Source organism: Vipera ursinii (assembly GCF_947247035.1).
Source record: "Vipera ursinii genome assembly, chromosome: 3".
Classification (NCBI taxonomy): Eukaryota; Metazoa; Chordata; class Lepidosauria; order Squamata; family Viperidae; genus Vipera; species Vipera ursinii.
The window spans coordinates 161550375-161567190 of NC_139516.1; the positions used below are offsets into that span (position 1 = coordinate 161550375).

Sequence of the window (16816 nt, forward strand, 5' to 3'; positions counted from 1 at the left end):
ATAATTAGTGGATGCTTCTTCGCCTATTTATTTATAGCGGCAGAAACAAGCGCAAAACATATATAACCTCTTTTTTTGAAACTGAAAATATAATGCAGGTTTTGTTTATTCTTCCATGCATTACCTCCTTGTTAGCTTTTAATGAAACAATTGATTGCCTATGGCATCATTTTATCTATGAAATAGAATTATTCAGATTGCAATTAAGTGACTATATTTAGATAAGTTCTATGTCAGTCTTCAGACATTATATTTAATACGTATAATCCAAAAGCATTACATATGATTTCTTAATATGATTTTACAAATATATGTCAGGTATACTGAATAATTATAGCAATGCACTGACTACAGATTGTCATTCAAATCCTTTTTTTAATTAATACAACATTGTTTTAACATACAAGAGGCATTTACAACAAAATCTTTGCAAAGTTAATTAATCCCCCACTAGTATCTGCAGTTGTCAATTTATGTACAGAACTTTGGCCTTTGCAGTATGCTCTGAAGTAGTAGTAGTAGTGGTAGACTTTATTGTCATTTCAACAATATACAGTACAGTACACAGTGAAACGAAACAAAGTTTCCCAGGACCAAGGTGCTACATCAGATGACACCAATCAAAAAAGAACAGAACACAAACTACACATAACTCTAAACTAAAAACTTTTTAAAAAACTACAAATACAAGTATGTATAGTTCCAGTTTCTTCGTATTGAGAATTCTCATGGCCTGTAGGAAGAAACTGTTACACAATCTGGATGTCCGAGCCTGAATGCTCCTGTACCTCTTTCCAGATGGCAAAAGAGTAAAAAGTGTGTATGAGAGGTGTGTGTAATCAGCCACAATGTTTCTGGCTTTACAGATGCAACGTGTGATGTAAATATCCATGACAGAAGGAAGAGCAACCCCAATGATCTTCTCTGCCATCCTCACTATTCGCTGTAGGGTTTTGCGATCCGAAACAGTGCAGTTTCCAAACCAGGCAGTAATACAACTGCTCAGGGTGCTCTCAATAGTCCCTCTGTAGAAGATTGTGAGGATGTGTGGTGGAAGCTGTGACTTCCTCAGTTTCCTCAGAAAGTAAAGATGCTGGTGGGCCTTCCTTGTTATGGAACAGGTGTTGAGGGACCAAGTAAGATTCTCCGCCAAGTGAACACCAAGAAATTTGGTGAACTGTGAAGAGCTAAATAAGCAAATTTATTTTTCTTTTCTTTATTCTGGATTTGCTCGTTGATAGAATTTTGGGTTTTAATTTTTTAGATGAGAAAAAGAGGGTTTTTTATTTTTAAAATATATTCTGCACTTCTGCATACTATACCCTGCCTGTATCACTATCTTACTTCGTTTGGTTCCAGTTTGATTCCAGTGTAATCATTATTCGGTGATTTATGTTTGACGTTCTTGGGAAGATGCAGAAAATATTTCACAAGGGACACTTCTTTGAGATCCTTATTAATCTATTAAATCTGCAAATCCTATTTACTTTTCATGCCCACAGCTTCTGTCTATCCCCCATATGTCTGCCTATCCCCACACCCTTTAATTGCTTTGTGGCATTTCTTAAAGTTTTTGAGGAAAATGGAATATCCCTAGCTAACAACATCATTATCTACTTCACGCTTTGATGTGCAGCCACATATTTCTAACATCAAAACTATGGCCACTGCTTCTCCTATTGCCTACCTGCAATATTCAAGTAATTATTATAACTAGTCTGATATAGTCAAGGAGAATGAGCCATTGATTAATTAAGGTACCCTATTCAGCACACATAACTCCAGGCAGTATAAATCAAAGCCATCACATGCTCATCCTTGAACCTCCAGAACCATTAAGTCCAAAGAACAAAGAATAACAGGTGGTGTTACTTCTGAATAGTGTCTTTATTGTTGTTTACCTATTGACAGAATCTTGCCAGACTAAAGCAACTATCTACGTAACTATAGCTATACTGTGTGAACTGCTGGGGAGGGGGCATGTTAGCTTTCTTCCTGCCTACCAGAGATCCCATACTCCACTGCTTCTTTTCTTTTCGGGAAGCAGCCCTTCCACCCTGGGAAACCAGACTACATTCCACCACAGGAAGGAAAGAAGAGCAACTGCATCTCATTGCTCAACTTCTCTGAAATGGTTACAACTTCATTTGTACTGAATATTATTTTTTCCCTTCTCCAAAGCTCAAAGAACTATACTGTGAGTTTGAAGGATTTATTTGGTAAATCTTCTAAATGCTAGAATTTAAATAGCAAAGGGCTTGATGTAAAACACTTCAAAATGCTTATCAGTTAGATATCTAGTATTTTCCAAGATGAAGCAACCCTAAAAGTTAATGAAAAATAGGAATAAAATTCAGAATAGTTAGGTTTAGCTTAAGGTATAGTTATACCTCAGTGTGTAATGCTTATATCTGTAGTGATTATGTGATTAATTTTGGTTGCATAATTAGGTGTGGAACCAATTGTAGACTTCACTGTACATAGCTGTAAATATGCTGTTGAACATTTCTTCATACCAACATGGCCAACTTGTGCCACGTTCATTTCTCTGATATTCATGGTTCTCTTCTGATCATGACTGCTCAAGATCTATGTTGTGATTTGGTTATAGAACACATGACAACTATAGAGTAAACCCTGAAGCAAACATACTGTGTGTTGGTGAACAAATAATTTAAGCATACTAAAAAAAAGCTGGAAAATTTCCTCCATAAGACCATTCATTAATGCAATGTACCAGCCCTTTCCAGATGTTAAGGACCTAACCATTGTTCTCCAGGTTACTAGAGATTATTCACTCATTGTTAAGCTTCATTTTGTCTCTTCTAGAAACGTAAAACATTTGAGTTCACTTCGTTACTTCTCTAGCCAAAAGACCACAAAGAAATTTAACTCTAGAATAAAACCTTAAGGATTTTCAGTTGGAGGAAGCTCATTTTTTTAATACCACCTTGCCAACTGTGAAGACAGTCGCAATTTTAGTTGCCTCAGGTGAAGGTACAGTTCTCCCTTCTATCTACCCAAGTAAGGATCTTCTTTATTTCATTTGTTCTCTAAATCCTATTTCCCACCCCGTTATGTCTCTTCTTAGAGATGGACAGCTCCATGGAAATTTGTCATGCGTTCAATCATACATTCATTCATTCACAAGATTTTAAAAATGTGCACACAAAATTGTGTTGAAACTGATTTATGCTGGCTTAAGTTGGAGATGCCGGGCTATTTGACACAGAGAATCTCCTATTTCTATGGGTAAATTGCAACTTGATCATATTCAGATTATCTTGGAAACAAATCAAATACTGAATGTCCATTTCTGTTTGTATAGGACTGCAGCCTGTAAAAATCCGTTACTTTTTTGCTTGCTGCTTTGACAGAACAGACTCCTTTCCTTTGATTTTTCATTTTCTATTCATAATGCTGACTAATATTTAAATAAAAAAACATGGGTGCTAACTTGAAGTCATTATATCAATTCATTTTTATATATTTTTTCCACACCATTTTCCATAGCATGATGGATTTTATACTTGTAGAGATCAGGTTGCGCATATTATTTTGTTATTTAGCATGCTGGTCTATCTGGGTTTCTATTGTGAGCTTAAAATATTTCCTGTCTGCTCTGGTCCCACTGTTGATCATTCCATTTAATGGAATGGATAAATAATTATCCATTATTTATTTATTTATTACGTTTTATGCCACTTATCTATCTCTACTTGTTACATAGGTGTGGAGAAAAAAATGGTGAAACTCTAGATAACAAACATTGTTTTGAATATGTAGGGATTTTGTAAATATCACTTTATAAATATGCAGCTTGGTTAGAGGGGAAAAAAAACTGTTCCCGGTCCCCAAACAGTACAAACTTGTTGGTTCATTGTGTGTTGTTAACAATGGTTGTTGTTGCCTATAGTATATAATTCAGATAGAATTCCTCATTTAATGCACCTGAATATTTTGCATTTAGTTGCTATTTCTTGCTTTAAATCAGACATGTCAAACACAAGGCCCGGGGGCCGGATCCGGCCCGCGAAGTGGTTTCATGCGGCCCACAAAGCCATCCTGGAAACAGTGAGGGAACGGCCCCCGCTGCCTTGGCCCTGGCCCAGAGACCCTCCTCCTGCCAGACACCCTCAGATCTGTCCCACTCCTGCCCAGGCCCCCATAGGCACCCTTGATGCGAATGATGTAGAGCTGGCCACGCCTACCCAGTAGGCCATATGCACTTTAGCCACGCCCACCCAGTAGGCCACGCCCACCCGGCCCCCTGAGGGCAACCGCAATGCTGATGCGGCCCTCAATGAAATTGAGTTTGACACCCCTGCTTTAAATCAAGAAAGGTAGTTGTAAGCTGCACAGATAGTTCTCACTTAGCAACCAAAATTGAGATCAGCAACTGTCACTAAGCTCCATGATTGCTAAGCAAAAATAATAATAATAATAATAACATAATTGCAATGGACATATTATATCACTTCCTGTTTGTTAAACAATCACTGTGGTTGTTAAGTAAGACATCATGTGGCCATGACTTACAATTTTACTTCCGTCTCTTCTAGTAACTCTGTTGTCGGAATCCATTTGGGAAGCATGCAAATTGGGATCACATGAGCGGGAGCGCTGCAACAGTAGTAAATGTGGGCTGGCTGAGAAGCACCCAAGTGGCAATCACATGACTTTTATGGTTGTTAATGTGAGGATAGGTTGCAAAGCTGCTTTTACACCATTGTAAGTTCAGATGGTCACCAAATGAGGTAGTTATTAAGTAGGAACTACCTGTATATGAAATTGCTACAGAGATTTCCTAGAATCTCTTCAGGAAGAGTATTTATGAATAACACTGTGGCAGTAGGCAAAATATTTCTTTGTTTTAAATTTATTTATATATTCATCATTATAATATTTATATAAAATGTATCCCTATGTCACCTATGGTATTCAGATGAATTCATTGAACAAGGTCATCTAGAGATCACCAGTCCTACTAAATATTTAATTTATATGCTTGGTTGATTTCCAGTGAAATATGTAGATAAGTAATAAATTGTTTAAATGTATTTTGAATAGTGTGAACAATAAATAAAAGCTAATATTTGTTTGTGTTAACAAAATAGTTTCTTAAGTCATTTTAATTTGTATTCTATTCTTTTAATATATTTTTATTTGGAATTTGACATGTGGTTGTGAACTTTTTCCCCTTTATCTCTAAATTTCTTTATCATGAAGTCTGGCAATGCATTTTAGCATGCATTGTAATGTCTATGATTTTATTGTGTGCTTTTTAATACAATTTACACCAGTATGTGTTAATTTATTTATTTTTCAGATGTATTTGTCAAATTAATATGGTTGCCCATCTCAAACAAATTGATTCTGGGCAGGATGCAATAACACCTAGAAATAAAACATATTACAAAAACAATTAAAATAGTAAATGTAGATTAAAAACAAAACCACAATCAAGAGAATCTGACACATAATACAGTTAATGTTGCAATCTTGTCTACATCAGGCCTTTTATCATGTTAAATTATTTCAAATTGTGTTTTATATCTTTCAGGGCATACAGGGCGGTTATTAAAATCCTTGTGTTTCATGAGTTTAACATTTCTGCTTGTGCACATCATCTTTCAAATCACAATAGCCAGCCTTGAAGCTGCAAAAACTATTCAACCTAATTATAACTGTGAGTATAATTCTTTTTAATCTTCTAGTATTCTGCATAGCGTATGTGGGAATCATACTGGAATATGAATGTGTGAATCAATTTAAAACTGGATAGTTTTACTTTCCAGTTTAGTAATAGTATTTTGGTTTGTCATAATTTTAAAGTTATGTTTTTTTTAAAAAAGAATCTCTTTCCCTAGTTTGTAAAGTTTTTCTATACAATATCCCCTAACCTAATTTTGAATATAAAACTGTACTAATAAAACATGTAATGCAAGTTTTCCTTCATGCTACATATTTTTTTTTGAGTGATTCTACAAGTCTGGAGGTATTTCAGCACATGCGTCACAAGATATTTAGGCGGACAGTTGTGGCTGCCATCATGATTTATATTAACCATACCCTACAAATATTAATATGTTTTGGACAATGCAAATGTGTTACCAGCCTCTGACTTAACCAGTCTAGTTTTCTTAGTAGAAACTGTTGTAAATGTTGCATTGTGGAAAATTAGTGCAACAAATCCCAGCTAAAATTATACATAGTCTGAGTTTGATTTAATTTCAGTTGTGGCATTAGGGCTAAATTTTAGTAGCAATTTCTTGTACCAAAGAAAATATGCACAATTCTTTTCTGTATATACAGGTCTCTTCTTAATGTTTAGAGTGAAATATGTATTGTTGATGCTATTGCTTGTGTAATACTTTGCTTATTAATCCAGAATTTACAAAGATGACAACCAGAAAGTCAGAGGAGAAAAAATAAATAAGAGAAGAGCAATTTCAGTAAGTGTCTGGCTTACAAAAGGACTAAGTCTCAAAATTAATTATGGAGAAAGGGCAGAATGCTGAAACAAGAAATTTCAGATATTTTGTTAATAAAGCATGTTTTGGAAATGAATGGCTTTTGTTGTTGTGGGGCTAAGTAACTGAACCAGCTTTAGGAATTTCATGAATTCAAAATAAACATTAGATGGATCATAATATTTCCTAATATAGAAATTGTGTTATCCAGTTAATCAACAAGTACCATTCACAATGTGAAAATAATTTTGTATACTACCATTCACAAAATTATCTCCCTACTGTGAGTTTTCCAGTCATAATAATATAAAAAATATTGATTTTGCATCAGTGGGCAATATGCAGTCTTCAAAACTGGTCCCTTTTTATCACCCCTGGATCCCATCTGGTCATCAATCAACAAACCAATTTGAAATAAGACACAGAAATACTATGCTATATTTCAAGTCCTAATCATAGTCATACTGCAATTAGAATAATAAAGAAATTTCAACCAAGTTACGCTGAAACCACGACCCCCACCTATATATGTAAAATTGCTTCACTTAGTTCATAGCCTACATGCAACCTTTGCTCATCCAAAGTTTATCCATTCCCGAGTCGTACAATAACTCATGAAAAACTGTAATACCCAAAACTTGTCTGTTGAAGAAAAAATGTTTTAAAATGAAGAAAGATAAATACCTTTTAAAAAAGATGTTTTTGATTCTTGTCAGTTTTTCACTTCTGGAACTGTCTTCTGTATGTGGATCTAGTTTTACAAAGATTAAAACCTTTTTAAACTTATTAAAGAATATATTAAATTTATTATAAAAGATATTCAGTTTATAAACTGCAAAATTCAAGAAAGTGAAGACAACATAGAGGGAAGCATGGTTAAGATGCTGGGCTTGTTGGCCTGAAAGCCTACAGCCCAGGTTCGAGACCCAAGGAAAATATGCCGGGGTGAATTCCTGTCCTTGTCCCAGCTCCTGCCAACTTAGCAGTTTGAAAGCATGCAAATTTGAGTAGATAAATAGGTGGATTCTGTCACCAATCATTCCAATTGAAATTGATGATAACAACAATCAAATGAGAAGGATAAGAAAAATACAAAAATCAAAGGGAAAATTGATTTTATTATTATATTCAATATGTTTTATTACATCTGCATATAAGATCTGTTATCTATCATTTCAGAGGACATGATACAGAACAATATATTTAACTTGTAGGAAGGACATGTATTAGGAAAAATGTCTTAACATGAGGAACATGATTCAAGCAGTTGTTTATTGAGCAGGTTTTAATTTCAACTGTTATTGAAATGTTACTGGATTTTCAGAATAGCCTAAACCAGGGCTGAGGAACCATGGCCCTTCTATGACTTGCAGACTTTATGACCATTCTGGCTCAGAAATTCTGGGAGTTGAAGTCCACAAGACATAAAAGGGCCATGGTTCCCCACCCCTGGCCTAAACAGTCCCTTCTCACTGTACGATTCTAGATCTCATGTAATGCTGCTGAAGATGAAAATGATTTAAATTGCATCTTAATCGAGAAGCGTAAAGCAGCAGAAGACAGGTTTTTTCTTTCTTTCTTGATTTAGGGCATTAGATGTTTACAATTCCTTTGGGATTTATTTTGGGATGTAGTTCAGTTATGATGATATAGTTGCAGAATTTGAATTGATATGCTTCTCAAAGTGTAATGAGTACTTTTTTCTGATGTTAAATTGGAAAGGGGCACAATGTTCTCTGCAATATTTTTATATAATTTGAAAGCTGAATAATCAGTGTGAAGATTTAAAGAGTTAAGTTAAAGGAGACTGTTAAATTATTCAAAATTTGTTAAGCATGAAAATGTTTTATCCAAGTGGCCCAGGTAGACCTGAGGGTTGTTTCCAGATCTAATCTGTGACCATGTTGAGAAAACCAGGGAGATTGGATAAATAAGTATGTACTCCAAAATTTTATTATAGTAGATTTGTTATCGTGTTGGCATTTTTATTAGTTGATGAAAGGCATTGATATCTTATTTTTAATTCTGTTAGTTGATTTCCAGTGGAAAATAGAATGTCTATGAATGCATAAAGTTTTATGGTTTCTTGAAACTTTTGGCAGTCTTTCTAGATATACTAATTTTTATATTTAAATTTTAATTATAGCAACTTTGGCAGCAAATATTATCTTGATTGAAAATCCCTTTTGTTTCAATTAAGTTGCATCATGATATCACTATAGCAAGCTTTTAAAATTATGTCTGAGGAAACAGATACGTTTAAAATGTTTTTCAGGTATGTATAAAAGATTCTGTTTAATTTCATGCCAACTATAACTTCATAATAGTTCAAAGGGAGTATTCACTATATTTATATTCTTGAAATAATAATGGCCTTTTTTCATGAACCATAACCTAGTAGTGTGCAGGATTTTTTTTCTGTTAACTATTACTCTGTCCATGTAAAATTTTACCTTCTTTCTCTAGAAAATATTTTACTTTTCTTGTGGGTTGAGTTGCATTATTTTCTGCTATCTGTAGTTGTTTATTGCAGAGGTCCCCAACCTTTTGGGCAACAGGGACCAATTCCGTAGAGAAAGGTTTTTCCACAGACCTGAGAGTGCGTGGTTTTGTGTGCTGCCTGCATCTCGCGGATGGGGCTTTGCTTGTTTGTGCGGACCTGTTGCTGGCATACCATGGCCCAGTACTGGTTCACGGACTGAGGGTTGGGGAGCCCTGGTTTATAGGCATATTTTATATAATGTCATAAAATGTCATCCCTGTTTTAAAATAATTTCCATTTCCATATGTAATATAAGCTGTTCCGAAGAACCACAGGAGCAGTCTCAGGTTTCTTCAATTTTTTTCCTGCAGGAGTACTCCAGAACACATATTTTTTTAAAAAACTGATTTGTGGTTCAACTCAGTGATATGCGCCAAGTTTGGGGGGGGCTAAAAAAACGGGGAAGGTGGCAGTTGTGGAATGCAATTGAAGCCCTGCCCCTTTGAATGTATATATATCATGTTTTTTTATTTATGTAAAGCATTTATATATCCACTCAACTCAGACAAGATCATCTGGGCGGTGTACCAAAATAATTAATAACAAATGAAAAATGCCCCCCCAATCATAGCATTAAAAATCAATCAAAACAATGACATGGTAAGCCAGAACTAAAATATACCAAGTCATCCAATTAGGAACTCTGCTCGTATCAACCCAAAGGCCTGGGAAAAGAGCTAGGTCTTCACTACATTTTTGAAAGTCTGAAAGATTAGGGCCAGTTCTATACTGGCAAAGATTCAAAAGAGGAGGACTCTTAGATTGTCTACCATTTTACCTGTCTTGACTCACCCATGAATCTCACAGGCTCAGGTGTTCCAAACATAAAACTGTGAAAGGATTTCCAATTGTACTTGTCATTTTTTGTGTATCGTTTTTTTAAATAAAAAAACCTGCACTAATCTAGAGTCTCCTTTTCAAGGCCTACTACAGTTGCTTTCAAACCTGTCAGATATTATTATAGACTCCATCCACGCTTTTGGAGCATGGTGAGTTTATAGACAGGTCTGTTACACAATCCACACATAAAGTATTTTTTAGTAACTGGACAGATAATGGGAACAAGTTGTTACAAGGAGAGAGGGATAAAACCTGCTTTCTGAATTGGTGCTGGTTGTCACTGAAGAGAAACTATAAGAACAGCATATTTTGAGGTCCAGCACAGTCCTGAACTCTCCCTTAGTGAGAAAAGGAAAAGAAAAATATATATCAAAGGAGTAGTCCTAAAGCTACAAGAAATTTTGCTAAACAATTCTTATAGATAAATAATAGTCAACTTTGTTGAATGGAGATCCCTTTCTCCTGAATGTAACAAACTGTATTTGGGGGAGATGTTAAATTTTATAATCCCATTTGTTCCATTATTGGATTAGATCAATGTAATCCTCACTGTTGTGTTTTAAGTTTTCCTTGTGTTCTTTACTTGATATATTTTCTGTTTTGAGTACTAAAAAACAACAAAAAGTCAGTCTGATATTACCTCTTAAAATAATATAATGTATGCTTAACATTTCATTTCCTCACACATATAAAGTTGCATATTATACAATAGTATTACTTGGATCCAGTTTAATTAATCATTAACTTTTACAGTATGCATTTACAATGTTTCATACTTTATATACTTTTGTGTGTGCGTGTGTGTGTGTGTTTGTGTTACCTGTTTCAAGTTTGTATATTTTTTTAAAAAAATGTAAAAGAAAATATTAATATAGCAGGAACAGAAGGAAGTTGTGAAAAGGATATGTGATGTCATTATATTGTTATCTATAATGACACATAATATATCTGCAGATATATCTTTGACAGTTACCAGATGGTGGAAGAACTAATTTGGTATTTTGGCTTTGTTTTATATACATGTAAATATGATTTACTTCCTTACTTAGATATCTTTCAGAGATTAGAGGTTTAGCCAATTTTTCTTACACATGAAGGTTAATGAAAATGTAATGTGATATTACTCATCTCAGTGCTTGTCAGGAAAATAGACTAGGATGCAGGAAGGACTGGGGGCTGTCATTAGACAATACGGTAACAAATAAGCAGTTTTATTTTATTTTCTAGGTAACGGTATATAGATTTACTACTATAGCAGAAATTATTATAATATACAGTAACAGTCATTTATGGTGGAATATGAGTCCGGCTAGCTTATAGAATTTATTATAGTATTGCTGCCAATGCTAGGAAAAGAACTCTGCAGTTAATTCTCCATTTTACTACACTTCTTTCTTTGAGGAAAATGTGTGTGTGTGTAAGTTTGTGCCTTTCTATATTACAGATAGTCTTCACTTAACAATCACAATTAGGCCTGGGATTTTGATCATAAATGATTGTGGTTGTTAAGCAGGTTAGCCATGTGACCTGACTTGATTTTATGATAATTTTAAGCAAGTCCATGGCAGTTAAGCAAATTACATGGTCATTAAACAAACCACGTGGGAAATGAATCCAGCCTATGGTTTGTTTTTTTTGCAGTTTTCTTCTGAAAAATGGCAAAAAAAATACTGCAAATTGTAGTCACGTGACCATGGATGCTGCAACTGGTTGCAAATGTGAGCAGGTTGTCTATCTGGAATGTGATCTCATAACTATGGGTGTTTGTGCGACAATCATAACTTTGAGGATAGTTCATAAGATTTTTTTTCTGAGTTTATCATAACTTCAAATGATTGTTAAGTAAGGACTAAAGGTAAAGGTTCCCCCGCACATGCGTGCTAGTCGTTTCCGACTCTAGGGGCCGGTGCTCATCTCCGTTTCAAAGCCAAAGAGCCAGCGCTTGTCCGAGGACATCTCCGTGGTCATGTGGCCGGCATGACTAGACGCCAAAGGCGAACAGAACACTGTTACCTTCCCACCGTAGTGGTCCCTATGTTTCTACTTGCATTTTTACGTGCTTTCGAACTGCTAGGTTGGCAGAAGCTGGGACGAGTAACAGGCGCTCACTCTGTTACACGGCACTCGGGATTTGACCCGCCAAACCGCCGACCTTCTGATCGACAAGCTCAGCATCCTAACCCACTGAGCCACCGCGTCCCTCTAAGTAAGGACTAGATCTATATAAAAAGCAGGCTGTGTAGAGTGCCTATGCGTAGCATAATAATGCTGCAGCATAATTGCCCATGACCCTGTGACTGCATTTATATGCCATGCAAATCATAATTTAGTATGCATTAGCCTTAGTGAGCCTTTGGCTACCATGCTTCCTTCCCATATGGCCAAAGAAGAGTGCACAAGCCATTTTTATATAAACACATGTTGCTTTGGTAAGATCTGGGTCTTTCTTTAACATCATAACTAGCTTCAGCAAGTCAGTATAAAAAAAATTACAATTTAAAAAATCATAATGTACAGATAGTTCTTGACCTACAACTGTAATTGAGCCTGGAATTATGGTCATATGTTGTGGCAGTCATTAAGTAGGTCGTCATGTGACCATTCCCGATTTTACAATCTTTTTTGTGGTGGTCATTAAGCAAACACTGTGATGTTAAATGAACACCATGGTCATTAAACGAATCTATTATACCCAGTGGATGTTTTTTGCTGGAAATAGGAACCAGCAAAACCCCCTGAAAATTGCAGTCATGTGACTGCAGGACACTGCTCACAGCCATAAATGTGAGCAGGTTGCCTAGTTCCAAAATGCAGTCATGTGACCTGGGGAGTGCGGCCCTTGGATGTCCAGAACCAGGTTGTAAGAACATTTTAGGTGGTGGTGGTGGTGGTTTCCATTGTAACTTCAAGTGGTCACTAAGTGACCTGTAGTTAAGCGAGGACTACTTGTAATGAAATGCTTCAGTAATTCCGATCCAAATTGAATCAGAATATAGCAAGCAAATTGCTGAATGCATTAAGTATTAAAACTTGAAGAGCAAAAATTAGGTATTCATTATTCAACATCTGAACTACTGATTGAAAATCTGAAATAGCTACTGAACAATTTTCATGTTTGAATAAATACATTATTATAACCGTTTTTTCCAGAAACAATTGACAATTGGAAATGACTTTCAGCCACTGATCACATTTTAAATGCAATATATTTTTTATTTTTCTAGATTATTCCATCTTTGAAAAGTGTTTTTATCTTTTTAAAGCTGTAGTTCACTTGGTAGAATTGCAAACTTTGCAAGAGCTGTTGAATTAGTAGTTTGTTTTGCTTTAAATGTCTATTGAATATTGTTTTAAGATTTTTGCTAAAATATAAGAATGTGTCCAATGTGTTTTAATATCTCTACATTAAAATCCTTTATGACCTAAATTTAGGAGGCCTCATCTCATATAGTTTATATGAGCTAGTAATAGTAATAATCTCTCTTCTAAATCAAAATGTATATTCTTAATCTTATTAATGACCATTGAAAGACTAGAATTTGTAGATTCAGCTGAGTTTCAAAGAATTAAAAGCTGTTCAAAAAGTAAAATAATGTAAATTTATTTAACCAATTAGATTTTAGACTGAGTTCTTTAGTTTAATTGGTTATCAGTCTGTTTACATTGTTATCATTATAATCCTTCCTCAGAAAGAGGTCATTGCACGAATGCTAGCAGACATTTTGCTTTTAGTAAGATATTTACTGTATTGTTAAAGAAGAAAACATAATGCAGCAATAATTATTTTCTACTGCTTTTCATCTTGAGAAATATGGAATATAGCCCAGAAAGAAAAGAGTACATTGTGATATTTCAGAGATTTTTATGTTATATGGATATTTCAAATTACTATTGCTTTTGTTATTAAATTATATTTTAAATTTAAATCTAGAAGCCATCTTACCAGAAGATATCTTTTTTGAATTAAGACCTACTGAGGGACATATTGTGAGGTACTTATAAAAAAATATGCATAAAGAAATAGCTGCCTTCAAAAACAAACAAAACTCAGCCGTTCAAGAGTTAGTATTAGTTAAAACAATAGAATAGCCTTATTGTACAGATAGTCCTCAACTTATAATCGCAATTAAGTCCAAAATTTCTGTTGTTAAGCAAGACATTTGTTAAGCGAGTTTGCCCCATTTTATGATCTTTCTTGCCACTGGTATTAAGTGAACCATTTCAGTTGTTAAGTTAGTAACCTGGTTGTTAAGTGAATCTGTCTTTGCTATTGACTTTCCTTATAAGTAGGTCGCAAAAGGTGATCACATGATCAAGTCAATTGCCAAGCATCTGAATTTTGATCATGTGAATGTGGGGATGTTGCAATGGTTGTAAGTGTGAAAAACAGTCATAAGCCACTTTTTTCAGTGCAGTTGTAACTTCAAATCATCACTAAGTGAACTATTCTAAGTTGAGGACTGTCTTTATTTAGTTGGAAAGAATTAGGCTTAAACACAGTAGGCCAACTTAAAGCACATTTTGAAAGAGAATGTTTTAAGCAGAATGTTTTAAAAACAGGACATCTTCAGAGGATTTTAATGTATTACAACTGCAAAGACTTAAGTTACCTAGACCTTTTAAACTTTCACATTTGAATTCAAAGACTGGAATCAGACATCACAGCAAATCATTAGCATATTTCATTTTGGCTTAATATAACCTATGAATGCAGCTGATTATGCATTATTTATGGAAGAACCTGGTCAAAGTTTTCCTATTTTTTGGAAAAAATACCCTTATCTTATAAGAGCCAAATAAGTTAGTAAACAAAAAGATACTAAAAAGGGGGAAAGTGGGAGAAGAGACATAAGAGAAATAAACTTAAGGGATGAACAGATACTTCACACAAAAACAATAGGGTTTCTATTATGGACATTGAAATGTCTTTCCATTTTTTATAGCCAAATTATTTTTCTTTTTCTTTCTGGAGAGCATTACCAATATAAAGGAAAAATTAAATTTAAACATATAGTTTGTTTTAGTACTAAACAAGAAAGTCAAACACCGTCTGGATCTATACTAAAATTCCTAGGCTTTTAGTGAACAGCTAGACAACTCATGAACTTTTGGGTCATCTTTTGATATCTTTGATATTTCTTTACCAGATGCCTCAGTGCCTTTCAACAATGACAATACTTCAAATTACTACCTTCATTGGAAAAGTTGGGATACATTTAGAGATGTATCTGCCTTAAATAGTCCATGTTGAATTGTATAGCACAAGAAATGTTTTATGACTGTTAGGTAGATGACTATGGCCTAACTGGTTGGGTTGGCAATATATATAAACTATGATTGTATTGTTGTAATAGAAACTCTATTGTATCACTTTAAATGTGTGATGATTGGCCAACGCTGTTTTTCCAACGGCCAGAAGAGGGAGCTAGAGACATAGCTTCTCTCTCTCTGTTATTCTGCCCTGTACACCGCCCTGAGTCCTTCGGGAGAAGGGCGGTATAGAAATTAAATTAAGAAATTAAATTAATAATAATAATAATAAATTCTCTCTGTTACGTTTGCTGTTACTTGCTGATTATTGTGGTTTGTGGGTTTGCTACTGTTTGCTAAACCTGAAGAACTGTGTTTTGACTTATGGACTGGTAAGAAGACTCTGTATTGGATCATCCTTGGACTATTGTTATTTGCTATCATCTCTTTACTCATGTATGACCTGGACTGATTTTTTCTTGGACTGTGCTATTGTATTATTCCACAAGTAAAACTTTTTTACACACCTCAGTGTATCTGTGTGCTTGCTGCGTAAACTTGACTACTCTCAGTATCCTCTTTTTCTGTGCAAGCTCTTGTTAGCTCAAGAGGTACTCTGCACATCCTTAACAATGACATTTTGTATTATGTCATAAACTGTTCATGATTTTTATGTCATAAAATGATTTATAAAATTTGCCAGTTTCATTTCCATAGGAAGCCTGGGTCCCAGATTTTGGACATATTCTGTAAGTTAGCCGATTTGAGATAGCTTGGTTCAGAAATTGTTGCCCTATGCACCGTTTTGCCCAGTTAAAAGTTACAGGAATGAGTTTTAGTAATATATAGATTTTGAAACTAGACACGAACATGGATAGATTGATATATTAAAAAAGTAGCCTGGAACAAAAGAGGACATCTGGATTTGGGTGGCTCTCTATTATGACAACTGAAAAGAACAAATATAATTTTTTAAAAAGTATTCTGATTTCTACTTGTTAGAGTTATAAACTGGCATCTTGAAAATATATTTCCAGCAGTTGCTGAAAGAACCTTTTTATACTGCCCCAATGCTGTTTGTGTTTTTACGTGGCTATCATTCCTGTGCTCAGGGATTTTTTTTCTCATAGAACGCTCAGAACGGCGTTCCGGGACCTTTTTTTTTTTTGCAGGGGAAAAAAAAACCCCAGTTCCCTTATTGGCTTTCCTAAGCCTATTGCAGGGCTAGCAATCTTGGCTCTTTTTTATGACTCGTGGACTTCAACTCTCAGAAATCCTGAGCCAGCCATGCTGAAGGGAAAGGGAGAGGTTTCCAAGCTGAGCCATGCTGGCTCAGGAATTCTGGGAGTTGAAGTCCTTGAGTCATAAAAGAGCTTGCACTAGAGGACATTAAAATTATTTACAGGATTACTTCTTTAGGAACTAAACGTAACAGCTAATTAAAAAAAGCCAACAGGAAAGAACCTCACATTTTTCATCTGCTTTTGTCTTTTGGAAGGTAAAATTAGATAACAAAATAATCTATTTCTTATGTTAACATCTCTGCAATGAAATCAAAGTTAACAGGAAAGAAATGAGAAACATTTTTCTCAATGTAATGTGTTTAATTTAGCTGATTCTAGAAAAAACATAGTATCTTTTGTACACTCTTGAAAACTATTTTGAATCTAAAAAAGTTTTAAGAATGAAATATTCTTAATTTGGACTTTAC

The 16816-nt window shown here is 34.7% G+C and overlaps 1 protein-coding gene across 1 annotated transcript in view; it reads left to right on the plus strand.

Annotated features, from left to right (window-relative positions):
• Window positions 1-16816, plus strand: part of PIEZO2 (piezo type mechanosensitive ion channel component 2) — a gene marked incomplete at its 5' end in the record, with an annotated part of 205718 nt that overhangs the window by 65901 nt on the left and 123001 nt on the right. Inside the window, one exon of the mRNA XM_083360729.1 lies at window positions 5564-5689. Within this exon, the coding sequence (XP_083216855.1) occupies window positions 5564-5689 (126 nt within the window). The remainder of the gene's footprint in view (window positions 1-5563; window positions 5690-16816) is intronic.